General features: G+C 52.2%; 1 protein-coding gene across 5 annotated transcripts in view; it reads left to right on the top strand.

The window, feature by feature from the left end:
* Positions 1–15,938, top strand: part of Acacb (acetyl-CoA carboxylase beta) — a 104,597-nt gene that overhangs the window by 39,066 nt on the left and 49,593 nt on the right. For all 5 annotated transcript variants that reach the window (XM_021634699.2, XM_060382581.1, XM_060382580.1 and 2 more), the window contains 10 exons: positions 792–930; positions 2,830–2,939; positions 3,064–3,145; positions 4,176–4,274; positions 6,120–6,229; positions 6,350–6,460; positions 9,176–9,385; positions 9,621–9,791; positions 11,884–12,045; positions 14,268–14,431. In XM_021634699.2, coding sequence (XP_021490374.1) covers positions 792–930; positions 2,830–2,939; positions 3,064–3,145; positions 4,176–4,274; positions 6,120–6,229; positions 6,350–6,460; positions 9,176–9,385; positions 9,621–9,791; positions 11,884–12,045; positions 14,268–14,431 — 1,358 coding nt within the window. The remainder of the gene's footprint in view (positions 1–791; positions 931–2,829; positions 2,940–3,063; positions 3,146–4,175; positions 4,275–6,119; positions 6,230–6,349; positions 6,461–9,175; positions 9,386–9,620; positions 9,792–11,883; positions 12,046–14,267; positions 14,432–15,938) is intronic.

The following is a 15,938-nucleotide window of genomic DNA, read 5'->3' as shown; positions in this document are numbered from 1 at the left end:
ATTCACACACACACACACACACACACACACACACCCTACTGCGTCCATTTAGTGTTCATATTTACAGGTTCCCAGAGTTACTACTGCTTGGGACTGGACAACTTACACAGGAAGCAGCTCAGCCCCAGGGGAGACTGATTCTCCTCTCTCGGCAGCCCAGCCGCTGGCTTCTTCCTCTAGGGGTGGAGCCTTGCGGAACTCCCCCATCCCTATCTCATGGCAAGCATGAGATATTATTCTTATATTATTAATGTAATTCTGTTTTGTTATAAATAGATCAGAAACACATTATATAATAACATATTATTAATCTATAGATATATTAACACATATATTAATGTATGATACTATCATAACACACCTATTACATATATGCATCTATTTTGTTAGCTATTAATATATTGCACATTAATATATCACTATGTACACATGGAAGTCTGTGGACAATAATATTATATTAATATATGCACATTACATATTATATTATTCATAAAATATGAATATATGTTATTGAATGATTGAGACAGGCTTTCTCTGTGTAGCCTTGGCTGTCCTGGACTCACTCTGTAGACCAGGCTGGCCTTGAACTCACAGAGATACACCTGCCTCTCTTCCCCCTCCCCCATTCCTGATGATCATTAAAAAAAAAAAAACAACGAATCAGAGCCTTTACGATGCAGGCGAAGCAGAAGGGCGCTTTGAGGATGGGCTTGGAGAGCTCTGGATTCGCGCCCCGGCTCTGACCCTGGCTGACCCCAAGGAAGTGACTCCTCTCCTGGTGTTTTCACCAGGTGCTCATTGCCAACAACGGCATTGCTGCAGTCAAGTGCATGCGCTCCATCCGCCGCTGGGCCTACGAGATGTTCCGTAATGAGCGTGCCATCCGGTTCGTGGTCATGGTGACACCTGAGGACCTGAAGGCCAATGCAGGTAGCTGAAGTTTACCTCTCAGCTCTGCCTGCCGCACCTCCTCCACCCTGCCCTGCCAGGTCCGTCCCGGGCCCCAGAGATAGGGTCTTCCACTAGCTCGAGTTTATGTGTAGTTGGTGGTGTTTTTTTTTTTTTCAGTGCACCCATGTGCATGCGTGTTTGTGTGTGTGTGTGTGTGTGTGTGTGTGACCTATCTTTACCATACACCCTAGTGGGCATCATGGCAACTTTAAGCACAATTAATTTTTGTTCCTTCCTCTTCCCCACTTCTCTCTCATTCTTGCAACCCGCACCCTTTCATCCCCACAATCATTTCTTAGCTGTTTCTCCTGCAGCCAAGTGTGCTGTTTTATTTGTTAATTTCTGTAAAGTCACTGTCAGCAATTTGCCTCTAAATCCTTTTATAAACCCTTCTCCACTCAGCATCCAAAGTGACCTTTGAGGGTGGGAGTCAGGTCCTGCCTCCTGTGTGCCTCAGAGCCCCCAGTGCTCTTCCTGGTGTTGGCAACCTCAGCATTGTCCCCAGTCCCGCTGGAACATGGGCTCTGCTTGGCTCAGCTTGGCTCGGCACACACATGGCCGGGCTTGTTGCTTGGTCCCATTTAACAGCTACAACAGTGGAGGCACAGGGACGTACGTTCATCACTTGCCTAGCATCCCATAGCCAGCTCCTGGCAAGCTCCTGTGAGGCCTCCTGTCACACTCACTCACGTCCTCCGCATAGCTTGACTCCTGTTGGCTCTGGCTCCAGTTTGGACCTCTTGCTCTCTAAGTCTGGGGCCCAGTCTTGGGTCCTGAACCACTCATACGCTGCTCTCACGGCAGGATTACTCCCTGGAACTGCTCCTCAGAGCAAGCACTTTGTACCTTGCTGAACCCCACCTTCCTCTCTGCAGCCCCCATGCTTCTCAGGGAGAACCGAGTTCAGTCTCCTCTGGCACGGAGCCCAGTCCTCAGCTGTGTTTATCTCCTTTAAGGAAGGCAAGGTGGCTGAAGACGGCTCCCTGCATCCCTGGGGCCTCCCCAGGGGTTGGTGCTCATGGCTGGGCAGACACTGGGAGCAGCATGGGGTGGGGGAGTGGGGGTGTGTGTGGGGGATGTCTGTGGGGGGAGGAGCAGCCAGGCTTGGCTTTCTTTCTGCCTGTACCTGGGACCTCCACTGCAGACATTTTCAGGATCTTGGGGAATTCTGAAGTCTGATGGATCAACCTTTGTCTTTGGGTTGGGTCTGAATTTATGGTCCAAACACTGCTTGGTGACCATCCTCCCACATCATTCTTTGCTCTTTATCATGAGTGGCTTTCTAAGGAAAGAATTCTGTCCACACCTGGGGGGCCCCTTGGGAAGCTGAGGCAGGAGGATCAAGCTTTCAAGGCTAATCTGGATACGAAAATCCTGCTTCAAAAACAAAAGCAAACAAACAAGATGGCGTGCATGGAGCCCTAGGTTCAAGTCCTCACAACACACACACACACACACACACACACACACAAAACCAGGCATGGTGACATATTCCTATAATTCCTGTGCTTGGGAGGCACGGGCAGGAAACGCAGAAGTTCAAGGTTCATTCTTGGCTATATGAGTTGAGGCTAGCCTGGGCTGCAAGAGACCCGGTCTCCAAACCAGCAAATACTGTACTGTTTACTGATAATACATCAAGACAAGCCTTAAGTAGAACCAGCCCCATCCCTACCTTGCCCCTTGTATTTCTAAAGCGCAACTATTGTCCTATAACGAAAACTCCTGGTTTCCTTCTGGTCTTGTGCACGTCACCGGTTGTCACTGCATCATCTTCACAGTCGTGCTTCTCATGGGGGGGGAGTGTGCCACACTTCCCCGTTCTGTGGGTGACCTGTCTGTCCCTGGTTCTTTCCACTTTCTCCGGCTTGATTGCAGAGTACATCAAGATGGCGGATCAGTACGTGCCTGTCCCGGGAGGCCCCAATAACAACAACTACGCCAACGTGGAGCTGATCATAGACATCGCCAAGAGAATCCCTGTGCAGGTGACGGTTTTCAGCGCCCAAGGGTGGCCATGGGGGTGGGGATGGCCTGGTGGGGATGCCATTGGTGATGGCTGGATGGGTGGGGCCTGGGGGGACCTCCGTTTACCCCTCTCTGTGTTTGCAGGCCGTGTGGGCTGGCTGGGGACACGCTTCGGAAAACCCCAAGCTTCCGGAGCTGCTGTGCAAGCACGAGATTGCTTTCCTAGGTAGGGTGTGCCCCAACCCCCCCATCAGATTCAGGGGGGATGGCGCTGGGTCAGGGTCTCTGTCTTGAACGGTTCTTCCAAGTGGAGATCAGTTTGCTTCGTGACGAGGGGCAGACGAGCCGGGGTGGAGGACAGTGAGTGAGTGGCTGTGGCAACTGCAGGGAGTGATGCTGTGGCCGGCAGCACCCCGTGCTCATGTTTCTGCTGAGAGTAAGGTACCAGCCAAGTCGGCCAAGGGTCACCTGTCTGGGAGGGCCATATCTTTGGGCGGCTGTTTGCAGGAATAGAACCCCCCCACTTTCTGTTAGGTAAAACGACTCTCTTAGCCTGACGTCTGGTATGTGGGTTTCAGGATTTTTACTTGTGGGCGTGGTAGTCAACTTTGTACACACACAGGCAGTCCCCATGTCCTCAGGGTTTGGGTTCTAGGATCACCCACAGACATCCATGCCCGTCTGTAAAATGGCACGGTGGCCTTTGCACGGGCTCTTTGTATTTAAGTACTTGTAGCCTGGTTCATCGTCCAGGCTGGGTGACGTAATATGAGTTAGGAGTCAAGACAAGAAAAAAAGTCCGTACAGGTTTGGTCCAGATGCAATCAAGAATCTTCCCCTTTTGCAGTTGTTGAACTCTGTGCTAGATTCAGAGTGGAACAGAGCTGAGCGTCCCCTCAAAAATGGAGACCTTCATGAGAGAGGCTGACTGCCCACGGCTGAGCCCATCACAGGGAATGCCCGCTGTGCCACGGTCTGGCTCTCTGAGCCCTAGTTTGCCTCCTTCCTGCAGGTTTTCAGTTCTTTCCCAAGTGAGTTTTGCCTCTGCCGCACAGCTTGATTTTCACCTGGATCAGGTCACAGTCTAAACTGTGGGTGTTGGCTTGCACAGGAGCAGACTGGCGGCCCCTGAGCGAGAGGGAGCAGGGCCGGGAGCTTTCCTCCATCTCCCTGGCCCCGCCACTGTGCCCCGGGCCGGCACTGGGCTCTTCCTGTCGGTGGCTGACTCCCTTCCGTCCTCCCGTCCTGCCCCGCAGGTCCCCCCAGTGAGGCCATGTGGGCCCTGGGAGACAAGATCGCCTCCACCATCGTCGCCCAGACGCTGCAGATTCCAACCCTGCCCTGGAGCGGAAGCGGTAAGGGCCCAGCCCCGAGGGCGGTGGGAATGCATCTGAGAAGGTCTCTTGCTGAAACATTTCGACAGATGAGCTGTGACTTCACTGTATCGGACCCAGAACACAGGAGAGCTATGAAAGTGTAGTGGCTCCTGTCTGTCAGCCCAGCGTGCAGGAGGCTTGGGTGAGTCTCAGGCTAACCTAGGCTACTGTGTGAGACCAGGCTCAAAATGCCACCGCCCCTTCATACACACATACACACACATACACACACTTACACACATACTCACGCACTTGCACACATATGCTCCAACACTTGCACTAACATACATGCACACTAATATACACACATACTCATATTTACACACACATACATACATTCTAAAACTTGCACTAACACATACACGCATACTTACACACACACACACACACACTCACACACAGTCTAACACGCATACATACACTTACACACATATACACATACTTTAATACTTGCACTAACGTACATACATACACTAACATACACACTAACACAAACACACACTAGCACACACCCAAAAGAAGAAGAAGAAAGAAGAGTCATGTGTGATCCAGTGTTGAGCCCTGTCTGGCACTCTGAATGTCTCCTCTTCGGCCATTTTCTACACACGCCCTGTTAAAAGCCAGATCTGGCCGGGGAGACGGCTCAGTGCGTGAAAGTGTTTGCTGCCTGGTTGGCTTAGATCCCTGAAGCCCACCGCAGGCGGGGTGCCGTGGTGCATACCTGCAATCTCAGCCCTCCCGTGTTGAGGTAGATGGGACGTGGGGCCGGGAGAATTGTCTGGGTGCCCCAGGGCGAGCCCCGGATGTACGCTGCACACTGGTGACTTCTTTTGCGGTCGGTCGTAGCCTGTCCCAGTAAATAGACTTTGCAGCATCTGAGCCGCCCACGTGCTGTGACTCTGTGGTTTTGTGGTCCTGGGGATGGAACCCAGACCCTTGCGCATGTATGAACACTGTACCCCTGAGCTCCTTCCTGACCCTTTGTGTTGGTTCTTCGATGGGCTCGGGTTGTCAGGCTGGCTCAGAACTCACCGTCCTCCTGCCCAGACCCTGAGTAGCTGGGCTCACAGGCTTGAGACCCCACCCCCGGGGACAGATGTTATCCTGTTGGATACGTGGTTATTCACGACACCGCTGTCTGCAGTTTTACAACCTAGGCCGCCTCCTATTTTATTTGTAACTTGAAGATTCCAACGGCACGTGAGGCTTGGATAATCCTACAGTTAATATATGTGATTTTAATCGTCTCTGGATAAACCCCCAGAGTAGAACTTCCAGGGCAGATTATAAAAAACAAAAGGAGAAACAGTCAAGGTTTTGCTATTGAGTGTGGTTATTTTTTCCTTTAAAGGCTGCAGACTTTCCGGGATGGACAGTTTGTTAAATCTTCGAGTGGTTTTGGAAAGCAGCGGTCCTCGAGGAGTGGCTTAGGGTAGACGGGGACTCGGCCTAGGTTCAGGTTCCTCTCCCTCTGTGTGTTTCCTTTTAGAGATTTAAAGGTGGAAAAAGTCATTAGTGTGTGTGTGTGTGTGTGTATGTGTGTGTGTGTGTGTGTGTGTGTGTGTATACAGTGCCTGCGGAGTTCAGAAGCTGACAGACCCTTTCCAGCTGGAGTTACAGGCTGCTGGGAGCTCCCTGACTTGGGTGCTGGGCGCGAACCCGGGTCTTCTGGAGGAGCAGCAAGGACTCACAGCACTGAGTACACTCCAGCCCTGTGTATGTTCCTGAAGCTTTGACTCCGGTCAGGGTCCTGAGGCACTCTGTGGCCGTTGGCCTGTGTTCCTGCTGTCCTCAGGAGGACACGGCGCTCTCTGTCGCCCTCAGGTCTCACGGTGGAGTGGACGGAGGACAGTCGGCAGCAGGGCAAATGCATCAGCGTCCCCGAAGATGTCTACAGCCGAGGCTGCGTGAAGGATGTGGATGAAGGCTTGGAGGTAGCTGGGGAGTGTGCAGGGCTGTCGTGGTAGCTACAGGCGGGCGTGACTCGGCCTTCCCCCCACCCTGGTACTGGACTGTCCCACCTTTAATGGGGCCTCTCTGTGCTTTCCCCTCAGGCAGCAGAGAAGATCGGATTCCCGTTGATGATCAAGGCCTCGGAAGGTGGAGGAGGGAAAGGTATCCGCAAGGCCGAGAGCGCAGAGGACTTCCCCATGCTTTTCAGACAAGTGAGCCTTCTCGCCCATGCCTTCCCTGCCTTTGGGGTTGCTGCAGTTCACGGTTGGCTGATTGCTGTGATTAGTAATGCCTTCTAGGGTCAGGGATGACACACGCAGGAGCTAGGCGTAGAGCTGGTTTTGTTATTGCTGTGTGTGTGTGTGTTGTATGGTGTGAGTGAGTGTGTGTGTGCGAGCATGCAAGTGTCAGCGCTGAAGGAGGTCAGGGGATACTGTAGTGAGAATTTTGGTTTCTTTAAAAAGCACAGAAATATTGTAAGAGTGTGTTTTTGTTTTAATCCCGGGTGTGGGATATGGGGCTGCTTCAGGTTGTCCACAGCAACCGTGATTTGCCTGGTGCTCCGATATGGGCCTGACTTTGCCAGCTGCAGATAGTCTGTGTGATTGTTTGGAAATGTTGTGGGGACTTTTCAGAGGGTATGCAAATGCTAGGACCCTGAGAGGGTGTGGGTTGGTTGGTGCCGTTTGTGAAGTAGTCGTGCACAAAGAAGAAACAACAGGAAGAAATCAGGTACCTGATGGCCAAGATCAAACTTGTCCTACCCCCACCCCGCCAATCAGGAAGTCGCTGACTTTATTCAGGGATCTCTTTCCTTTCCTCTCTATCCCCTCTTCTCTCTTACCTAGTGTTAGGGGGCTGAAAGGGTAGAGAAGGATGGAAGAAAGAAGAACCCACAAAGCAGCCGAAGCTCCAGGAAGGGTACCCTGACTTGTCAGTCCTCCTCCTGTTTGAGACAGGCTGCTGACGCACTAGCCTGGTTGTCTATGACCTTCCAGGGCTCCTCCTGTTTCCATCCCCCGTCTCTCTGTAGTAGATGCTGGGCCAGGGATCCCCCCTGTCCCCACCCCCTGTCTCTCTGTAGTGGATGTTGGGATTACAGACATTCATTCACTTCACTACTCTTTTTATTGTTTTTATATAATATAGATGAGTACTCTATCTCCACATACACCTGCATGCCAGAAGAGAGCATCAGATCCCCATGTAGCTGGTTGTGAGCCAACATGTGGTTGCAGGGAATTGAACTCAGGACCTCTGGAAGAGCAGCCAGTGCACTTAACCTCTGAGCCATCTCTCCAGACCCCACTGCACTACTCTTTATGTGGGTTCTGGGATTTGAACTTAGTTCCCCATATCACTGAGCCACCTCCCCAGCTTTCCTTCCTTCCTTCCTACCCCCGTCCCCCACTGGTGGTGATGCTGCGGCGGGAACCCAGGGTCTCGCACCTTCTAGGCATGCCATCTGCCACTGAGCCACACGTCACTTCATAGTTTGAACCAGATGTGCCTTTGTGGCTCTCACAAGCCCATGACTCCTGCCGCCTTTGCAGCCTTTCTTGAGATGGGTGGGTCTGTGCGTTAAGGTTTCTCTGTTTGCACAGGATATTTTGTAAACCTTATGGGTTGGGGTTTATGTTTTCAAGTGTATAGATGCTCAGTTTCCGTGTAGGCATGGCTTCTGTGTTTACTTGCTTGTAGCAAGTTTCCTCTGCGAACACCGAACACCGCCTTTCATCAGCACTCCAGCATAGACCCGACTGTGTGTTTAATTGTACTGATCAGCCTTCTTCTTTGGGTGAAGGAGACCGAGCCAGGGCTGTGCACTCTGTGAACACTCTGCCTTCAGTTTCCTGCCCCGCCCCCCCTTTTGAGAAGGGTTTTGTGGCTTCAGATAACCTCAACGCTTTTTCTTTTTCTTAAGGTTTAGTTTATGTGGATGGTGTTTTCTCTGCCTGTACGCCTGTGCACCACAGGCCTGCCTGGTGCCTACAGAGGCCAGAGATGGCCTAGAACTGGAGCTAGAATCAGGGGTACAAGGCCACACTAGTCCACACAGGGAGTCCAAAGCCAGCTTCAGCTACAGGGAGACTGTGTCAAACAGCAGCAGGAGCTCCCCGAGAAGGACTTAGTTAAACCCACACACTTTGCACACCCTGACAAATACACCTTGAGAACTTGCTAGCAAAGGGCTTCTGCGTTTCTGCTCTCAGCTTGCCTGAGTGCCATACCCTGATGGTGGTTTCACCGCCAGGGTGTGTCTGCGGAGCCGAGCAGGCCCTCAGGAGGAATGCCCGGAAACCTTGAACTGCAGCAGGCATAGTTCCTGTGTGCTCAGAGGCGGGAAACGATCCTAGCAGAGGGAAGGAGCTTGCCAGCCTTCCCCACCCCTCTGTGGATCTATATCAACAGATAAAGCTGTCCGTGTCTAAGCTGCTGGCGTGCTGCTCTGTCCTGCGTGTATTTATTTGCTGGGTCAAGTTAACTCCTCTCACATGCTTAGCGTGTGTTTGTGGAGAATGCTGAGACTTCTTTGAGCAAATTTCAAGTGTACAATGCATTAATTATCCTCAGCACGCTGCCTGCTGCACCCCCAGAAAACAAAACTCAGTGAGTGGGGTTTTGTTGTCTGTTTGTTTTTGCTGTGTAGCCTAACCTGGCCTTCAACTTTCTGTGTAGCTGTGGCTAGTCTTGAATTCCTCGTGTAGCCGAGGTTGGCTCTAAACTTATGACGGTCTCCCTGCCTTATCACCAAGCCTCTTGGGTGCTGAGATTACACGTGTGGACCTCCTTGTGCCACTCAGTGGGGGGAAATGCTGCCCTCTTACAGCATTTGGCTGCAGTGTTTAATGGGCCCTTCTGAAGCTTCCAGAAGCTTCCAGAGCCGGATTCTCCAAGGTCAGTCTCCACCGTTGCTTCCCCGACAGGTGCAGAGTGAGATCCCGGGCTCACCCATCTTTCTCATGAAGCTGGCCCAGAATGCACGGCACCTGGAGGTCCAGGTCCTGGCCGATCACTATGGAAACGCCGTGTCCCTGTTCGGACGGGACTGCTCCATCCAGAGGCGGCACCAGAAGATCATCGAGGAGGCACCAGCCACCATCGCTGCTCCTGCCGTGTTTGAGTTTATGGAACAGGTGCCTTTGGGGGAGCTCGCCAGAAACCGGCTACAGCCATGGTGGCTGGAAGGCATGGGTGTGGCAGAGAGCCCACTGTGTGTGTGGGGAGGGTGGTCTCAGCATCTCAGGGATGTGCTTGGTCACTGAGGACTCCCATGCGGCAGGTCCTCGGCATGCGTGGGGGAGGGAACGGTGCTGCCGCTCATAGTGACCTGACGGAGCTTCTGGAAGCCCTGGGCCTCTGTCTCTGCAGTGCGCCGTCCTCCTGGCCAAGACGGTGGGCTACGTGAGCGCCGGGACCGTGGAGTACCTGTACAGCCAGGACGGCAGCTTCCACTTCTTGGAGCTGAACCCACGCTTGCAGGTGGAGCATCCGTGCACCGAAATGATCGCGGACGTCAACCTGCCTGCTGCACAGCTGCAGGTGAGGGCCTGAGGAAGCTTCCCCGAGCCCCGGGTGGGAGAGCCTTAGGTCAGGCATACAGGCCGTTAGGCAGGACCCCCTGGGGAATTCAGGAAGCTAACAGTCTACTAAGAGGGCCCTGGGCAGGACGTGTTCTCCCTGGTGAGGCACCTCAGGTAGCTGTTCCTCACCCCAGGCAGCTGCTCCCACCCGGGTTTGGGAAAGTAGATCCTTCTAGACCTAGGCTTTTTAGGAATGGGGCGCCACAACCAAAGGGACTTGATTGAGCTTTGAGATGGGAGAGTGCAGCATGAGGGGACCTTCTGGGGTGGGAGAGGGAGGGAGGGAGAGGAAAAAAGGGAGAAGGGGAGGGGGAGAGAGCAAGAGAGAGGAGAGAGGGTAAGAGAGAGGAGAGAGAGGAAAGAGGGTGAGAGAGAGGAGAGAGAGAAAAGAGAGAGTGTGTGCCTTCCCTTGGAAAGGTAGCTTGTCTATGGCCAGAGCACCTGAATATACTGATCTCATGTCAGAAGTTAAAAACATGGCTGGGTTAGCAGAGTCTATCCTGGAGTCAGTCCAAAGAGTCAGGTACTGGGTAGGAACATACATGTATCAGCAGGCTCTGGCACAGTTTCTCACCTCTGTTGGGGATGTGTGGCCTGAATTCTGGGAAAGGGAGAGGCAGAGAGGGTTACAAAGGAACAGGTGAGGCTGAACCTTTGTGACTGGCCCCCGAATGCAGCTGGACAGGGACAAGGTGTTCTGTGGCAATCCCGGAAAACAGTTGTAGCCCGTGGGAGATCCAGCCCGGGTGTGCGTCCCCTTGGGTTGTTCTGTTCACTCTTTGCTGTTGTTCGTGTGTTTGTTTTGAGACAGGGTTTCTCTGTGTAGCCCTGGCTGTCCCAGACTCCCTTTGTAGACCAGGCTGGCCTCAAACTCACAGATATCTGCCTGCCTCTGCCTCCCGAGTGCTGGCATTAAAGGCGTGTGCCACCGCACCCTGCTGCTATGTTCACTCTTACATCTGGAACATTCCCCAGTCATTTGCTTTTTCATTCTTAAGACTGACCTTTTTGGGGGTGCTGGTCATGGAACCCAGGGCCACATATGACATCAGTGATTTCCTTTAAGAGATTGATTTGTTTTGTGTATGCGAATACGAGCATGTCATGTCATGTGAGAGGATGTTTTGTAGGCTCCCTCCTTTCCTCGTGTGGGTCCTGGGAATTGAACTCAGGCCATCAGGCTTGGCAGCAGTCACCTTTGTCTGGGTGAGCCCCCTCAGTGGCCCACCATAAGTGTATTTGCCCATTTGGGTTGAATGTCCCTCAGTTTGGATTTGCTTGATTATTTCTTTCTGGTTCTATTCACACTAAATATTTTTTTAATATTTATTTATTATATATAGTGTTCTGTACTGCATATTTGCCTGTACACCAGAAGAGGGCACCAGATCTCATTGTAGATGGTTGTGAGTCACCATGTGAGTGCTGGGAATTGAACTTAGGACCTCTGGAAGAGCAGCCAGTGCTCTTAACCTCTGAGCCAGCTCTCCAGGCCCCCACTAAATATTTTTGCAGGACATTCTGGCATCCTTTTGAGATACCAAATTCTACAATGTGCTTAAGTGAACCCTCTGATATGCCTGGGCTTTTACTGTAGATTTCATGAAGCCTCTGTGACCTTCCGACCAGGCCCGTGGCATCTTTCCGTGGCTTCTCTCTATGGCTATCCCCTTACTTAAGCACAGAGCTCCCCTGGCATGATGCTTCACACACAGCCTTAGAATTTGCTCTGCAGGAGCTGAGCCTTGTGCCTCCCCCTTTTCCTCACCCATCCCCCTCCCACTCCAGACAGGCTATTCCAGTGTGGCCTGGGACTTGTGGTCCCCCTGCCTCAGCTTCCTGAGTACTGGATTTCAAGCATGTGGTGCCAGGATCAGTGGACTTTCTCTCCTTCCCTGTTTCCCTGCACACAGCACTGTCTGGACGTTCTGGGCTCTGTATATCTGAAATTGTTGACTGAGCCTCTTCCTACACCACCTGTCCTGTTGCCCTCAGTGTTTCCGGGCCAGGATCCTAGCGTACTGACCTGTGGGATGGGTTTTTCCGTTTAGATCGCCATGGGTGTGCCCCTGCACCGGCTGAAGGACATACGCCTTCTGTATGGAGAGTCCCCCTGGGGAGTGGCCCCCATCTCTTTTGAGAACCCTTTGAGCCCTCCCATCCCCCGGGGCCACGTCATCGCGGCCAGGATCACCAGCGAGAACCCAGATGAGGCAAGTGTGGGGTCCCGTGTGTCCACTAAGTGCAGACTCCCACCAGAGGGTGGGCCGTGGTCTTTGCCTTGGAGAGGGTACAGCACCCAGGCTTCCCAGCTTATACACAGGAAGCTGAGGGTGGAGGCTGTGTGTCATGGCATTGGTAGACTGTATGTGTCATGGTGTCAGGCTTGCTGGATGTACAGTGTATGCCAGGCTTCAGCGAGACCCTTCACACAGCTCGCTATTCCCATGACCACACTGGTGCTGGTGGTCATATTATAGCCTGCTGGCATCAGCCAAGCCACCCCTGACTCTCCACATGCTGGGTGTATACAGCCAGCCTGGCTGTCCTAGACTCACTGTGTAGACCAGGCTGGCCTCAAATTCACAGAGATCCGCTTGCCTCTGCCTCCCAACTGCTGGGGTTAAAGGCATGCGCCACCTGTCCCAGGTTCAATGATATTTTTAATTGGCATGATAGGGGGGTGTCATGTTCCCATGTGTGTGTGTGTGTGTGTGTGTGTGAGACGGTGTGATGTTTAAACCTTACCATGCTGAAGGAACTTGAGGTGAGCCTGTTTTTCTGGTTGGGTCTTTGGCTGTAAACCAAACACTGGCTGTGGTGAACAGCGCCGTGGGACATTTAGCCACATCCCGAGGATCACATTTCAAAAAATGATCTTTAAAATATTTACTTATTGTTTGTGAGCACGGGAACCACAGTGAGCACATGGAGGTCAGAACCTGTGAGAGTCAGTTCTTTCCTTCTACCAGGAAGGGTCGGGGATGGAACTCAAGTTAGGATGTTTTGCCTTTTCCCACTGAGCCATCTAATGGGCTTTCACTTTCCTTCCTTCCTTCCTTCCTTCCACCTTCCTTCCTTCCTTCCTTCCTTCCTTCCTTCCTTCCACCTTCCTTCCTCCTTCCTTCCTTCCTTCCACCTTCCTTCCTTCCTTCCTTCCTTCCTTCCTTCCTTCCTTCCACCTTCCTCCCTCCCTCCCTCCCTCCCTCCCTCCCTCCCTCCCTCCCTCCCTCCTTCCTTCCTTCCTTCCTTCCTTCCTTCCTTCCTTCCTTCTTCTATTTCCTGAGTGCTGGTATTAAAGCCATGTGCTACCATACCCAGCTTACATGCGTGTGTGTGCACCATGTGTGTGCCTGGTACCTGAGGAGGCCAAGAGAGGGTGTCTGATCCCCTGAACTGGAGTCACAAATGTTTATGAGCTACCATGTTGGTGCTGGGAACCAAATCCAGCTTTCTTCAGGAGCAGCCTGTCCTCCTGACCACTGTGTGACCTTTCCCACTCCTTTCTTAAAATTCTGTCATTGAAAGTGTCCAGCATACACAGCCTGGGAGTACCTTCCCGCAGCCACGGCTGTCACCATGTTCAACCCCATCACCCTGATGCCTCCCCACCCTGACTCTTTGTCTTTGCTCTTATACACTTTTTTTTTTTTTTTTTATAAGACAGAGTTTCTCTGTGTGTAGCTTTCACTGTTTTGGAACTCACGCTGTAGACACGCTGTAGACCTGGCTGGCCTCCAACTCACAGAGATCCTCATGCCTCTGCCTCCTGAGTGCTGGGATTAAAGGCGTGGCCGCCACCACCTGGTACTCTTTTGTATTTTAAAAGAGAGATTTTTGAGAAAGGTTTTCACATAGCCCAGGCTGGTGTCTAGTTCACTACGTAGCCAAGGTGATCTTGAACTCTTGACCTTCCTATGCTACCTCTCAGGTGCTGAGATACAGGCATGTACCAGATACCTGGCTCCTTTACAGTCACGTGCTCATGCGTGTGTGTGTGTGTGTGTGTGCGCGTGCGCGCATATGTGTGTGCGCGTGCGCGCATATGTGTGTGCATATGTGTGTGCGTACACATGCATGTGGACACCAGAGCCCCAGGGATCTGCCTGTTTCTGCCCCTCCAGTGCTGAAATTGTGTGCATGCTTTTTTTTTTTTTATGTGGGTTCTGGGGCTCAAACCCATGTTTTCCTGTTGGCAAAGCAAGCAGGTTTCTCTTTCTAACCAGGTGCTCATTTGGGTAAACCCACAGGCGGACACGCCCCCGGGCGGACTTGCTCACGGCTGCGGCAGTAGTTGTCTGTGGTTGTTGATGGCCGCGCGCTTCTGCTTGTTGAGGGCTCTCCTGGGCCTCCCCAGAACTGAACTGCCACAAAGATACAGTGCACCCGGAGCGACTGCTTCTGTTACTCGTTTCTTTTTCTGTCTGGGCTGCAGGGCTTTAAGCCAAGCTCGGGGACAGTCCAGGAGCTGAACTTCCGCAGCAACAAGAACGTGTGGGGCTACTTCAGCGTGGCCGCTGCTGGAGGCTTGCACGAGTTCGCCGACTCCCAGTTTGGGCACTGCTTCTCCTGGGGAGAGAACCGTGAAGAGGCCATTTCGTCAGTATCTCTCATTCCCTCCCCTCCCCTTCCATACCCTTTCCTCCCCTCCCCTCTTTTCCCCTCCTCTGCATCCCCGCCTCCCACTTTTAAGAAACAAACATTTAGCCAGGGCAGAGGCAGGCAGATCTCTGTGAGTTTGAGACCAGCCTGGTCTACAAAGTGAGAAACCCTGTCTTGAAAAAACAAAATAAACAAACAAACATGCAGAAGTACTTGTATACTCAAATTCTCCAAGTTTGGGATCTCGGGATCCCACAAGGCTGCTGGAAAGTCACATGTACGCGCGCACAAACACACACACACACACACACACCCCAAACCCTTCCCTATGCACCAATTGCTGCTTTTAAGTACTGACTTTCAAGAACAAAGTCACCGTCATTGTTGGAGACCTGTGTAAAGAGCAGGACACTTACTTACCAGGACCAAACGGTGCTGAGCGTTCAAGAGGGCTAAATTCAAAGGTGTCTACAGGGTAACAGGAGCAAGGTCAGAAGAGGATGGAGGCCCCTTCAAATGTCAGGCTCATAAAGAGTTCCCACACCATCTTTACGCCAAGAATTGTTTCTTTTGGGATGCTGCTGCTCCCTGGTCTCTGCCGCAAGCCTGTGACCTGGCCTGTGCTCCCTGCTTAGCCAAATCCTGTTACAGTAGCCTCTGCAGACTGAGAAATTTAAATTAACCAAAGACTCCCCCGTCTCGCCTCTTAACATCTCCCTGCCTTGTCATGGGCCTGATAAGGTAAAATCTAGTTTGTGTTGTGATTAAACATCCTGTGCAGCTACGTTAGCACTCTTCAGATCGAAAAGAGCCCAAAGGCATTGGGAGTGTTTCATTTAAAAAGCGTTAGGCTACGGCCTGGTTGTTTAACTATGAATTAATTTAGTTGGGTTTGACAGTTTTGATGGTGGCGCTCCTCAGCTTAGACTAATTCATTTTAATCACACTCTGTGGCAAATTGAGGTCCTTGGAGAGAGTGGAGGAAGTGTGCAGCAAGCGAGAGACTTAATTAGCGGGAGGAGGTGGGCCCAGCTTGCTCCTGGGCTTGAACTTGTCTGCAGCTGCCACAGACTGGGGAGGAAAACTGGGATGGGTTGGTCTCCCGAAGTCACGTTCTGTGTCACATTCGGATTCAGGTCCTGACACTGCACCTGCGGCCTACTGACACCTTCATTCGACCTCGCTGTGTCTTTTCATTTTTTCATTGCTAAAACATAGCTATTATTGCATTTCACCTGTAGCTGCCTGTGGCTCATGAGGACGCTGTCACTGCTTGGAGCCTCCTATCCAGCAATACGCTTCGTCTGAATGCCTTTTCCCAGTAACATTCACTGTGAGCAGGCCCACCGCCAGGAAGCTTGCCAGGCTGCTGAGCCAGGCGCAGCAGACACCCCTGGGCAGGGCAGAAGTGGCTCTTCTGAGAAAGGAGATTTGACAGGCCCAGGGGGTGGGGTGGGGGCAGAACTCACTCCCAGCCACAGAGACCCGCCCCTCAGGACAGTCA

The sequence above is a fragment of the Meriones unguiculatus genome, chromosome 4 (genome assembly GCF_030254825.1).
Source record: "Meriones unguiculatus strain TT.TT164.6M chromosome 4, Bangor_MerUng_6.1, whole genome shotgun sequence".
Taxonomy (NCBI): domain Eukaryota; kingdom Metazoa; phylum Chordata; class Mammalia; order Rodentia; family Muridae; genus Meriones; species Meriones unguiculatus.
Note: the sequence above shows the minus strand (reverse complement) of the source record. Positions and strands in the feature narration are given on the sequence as shown.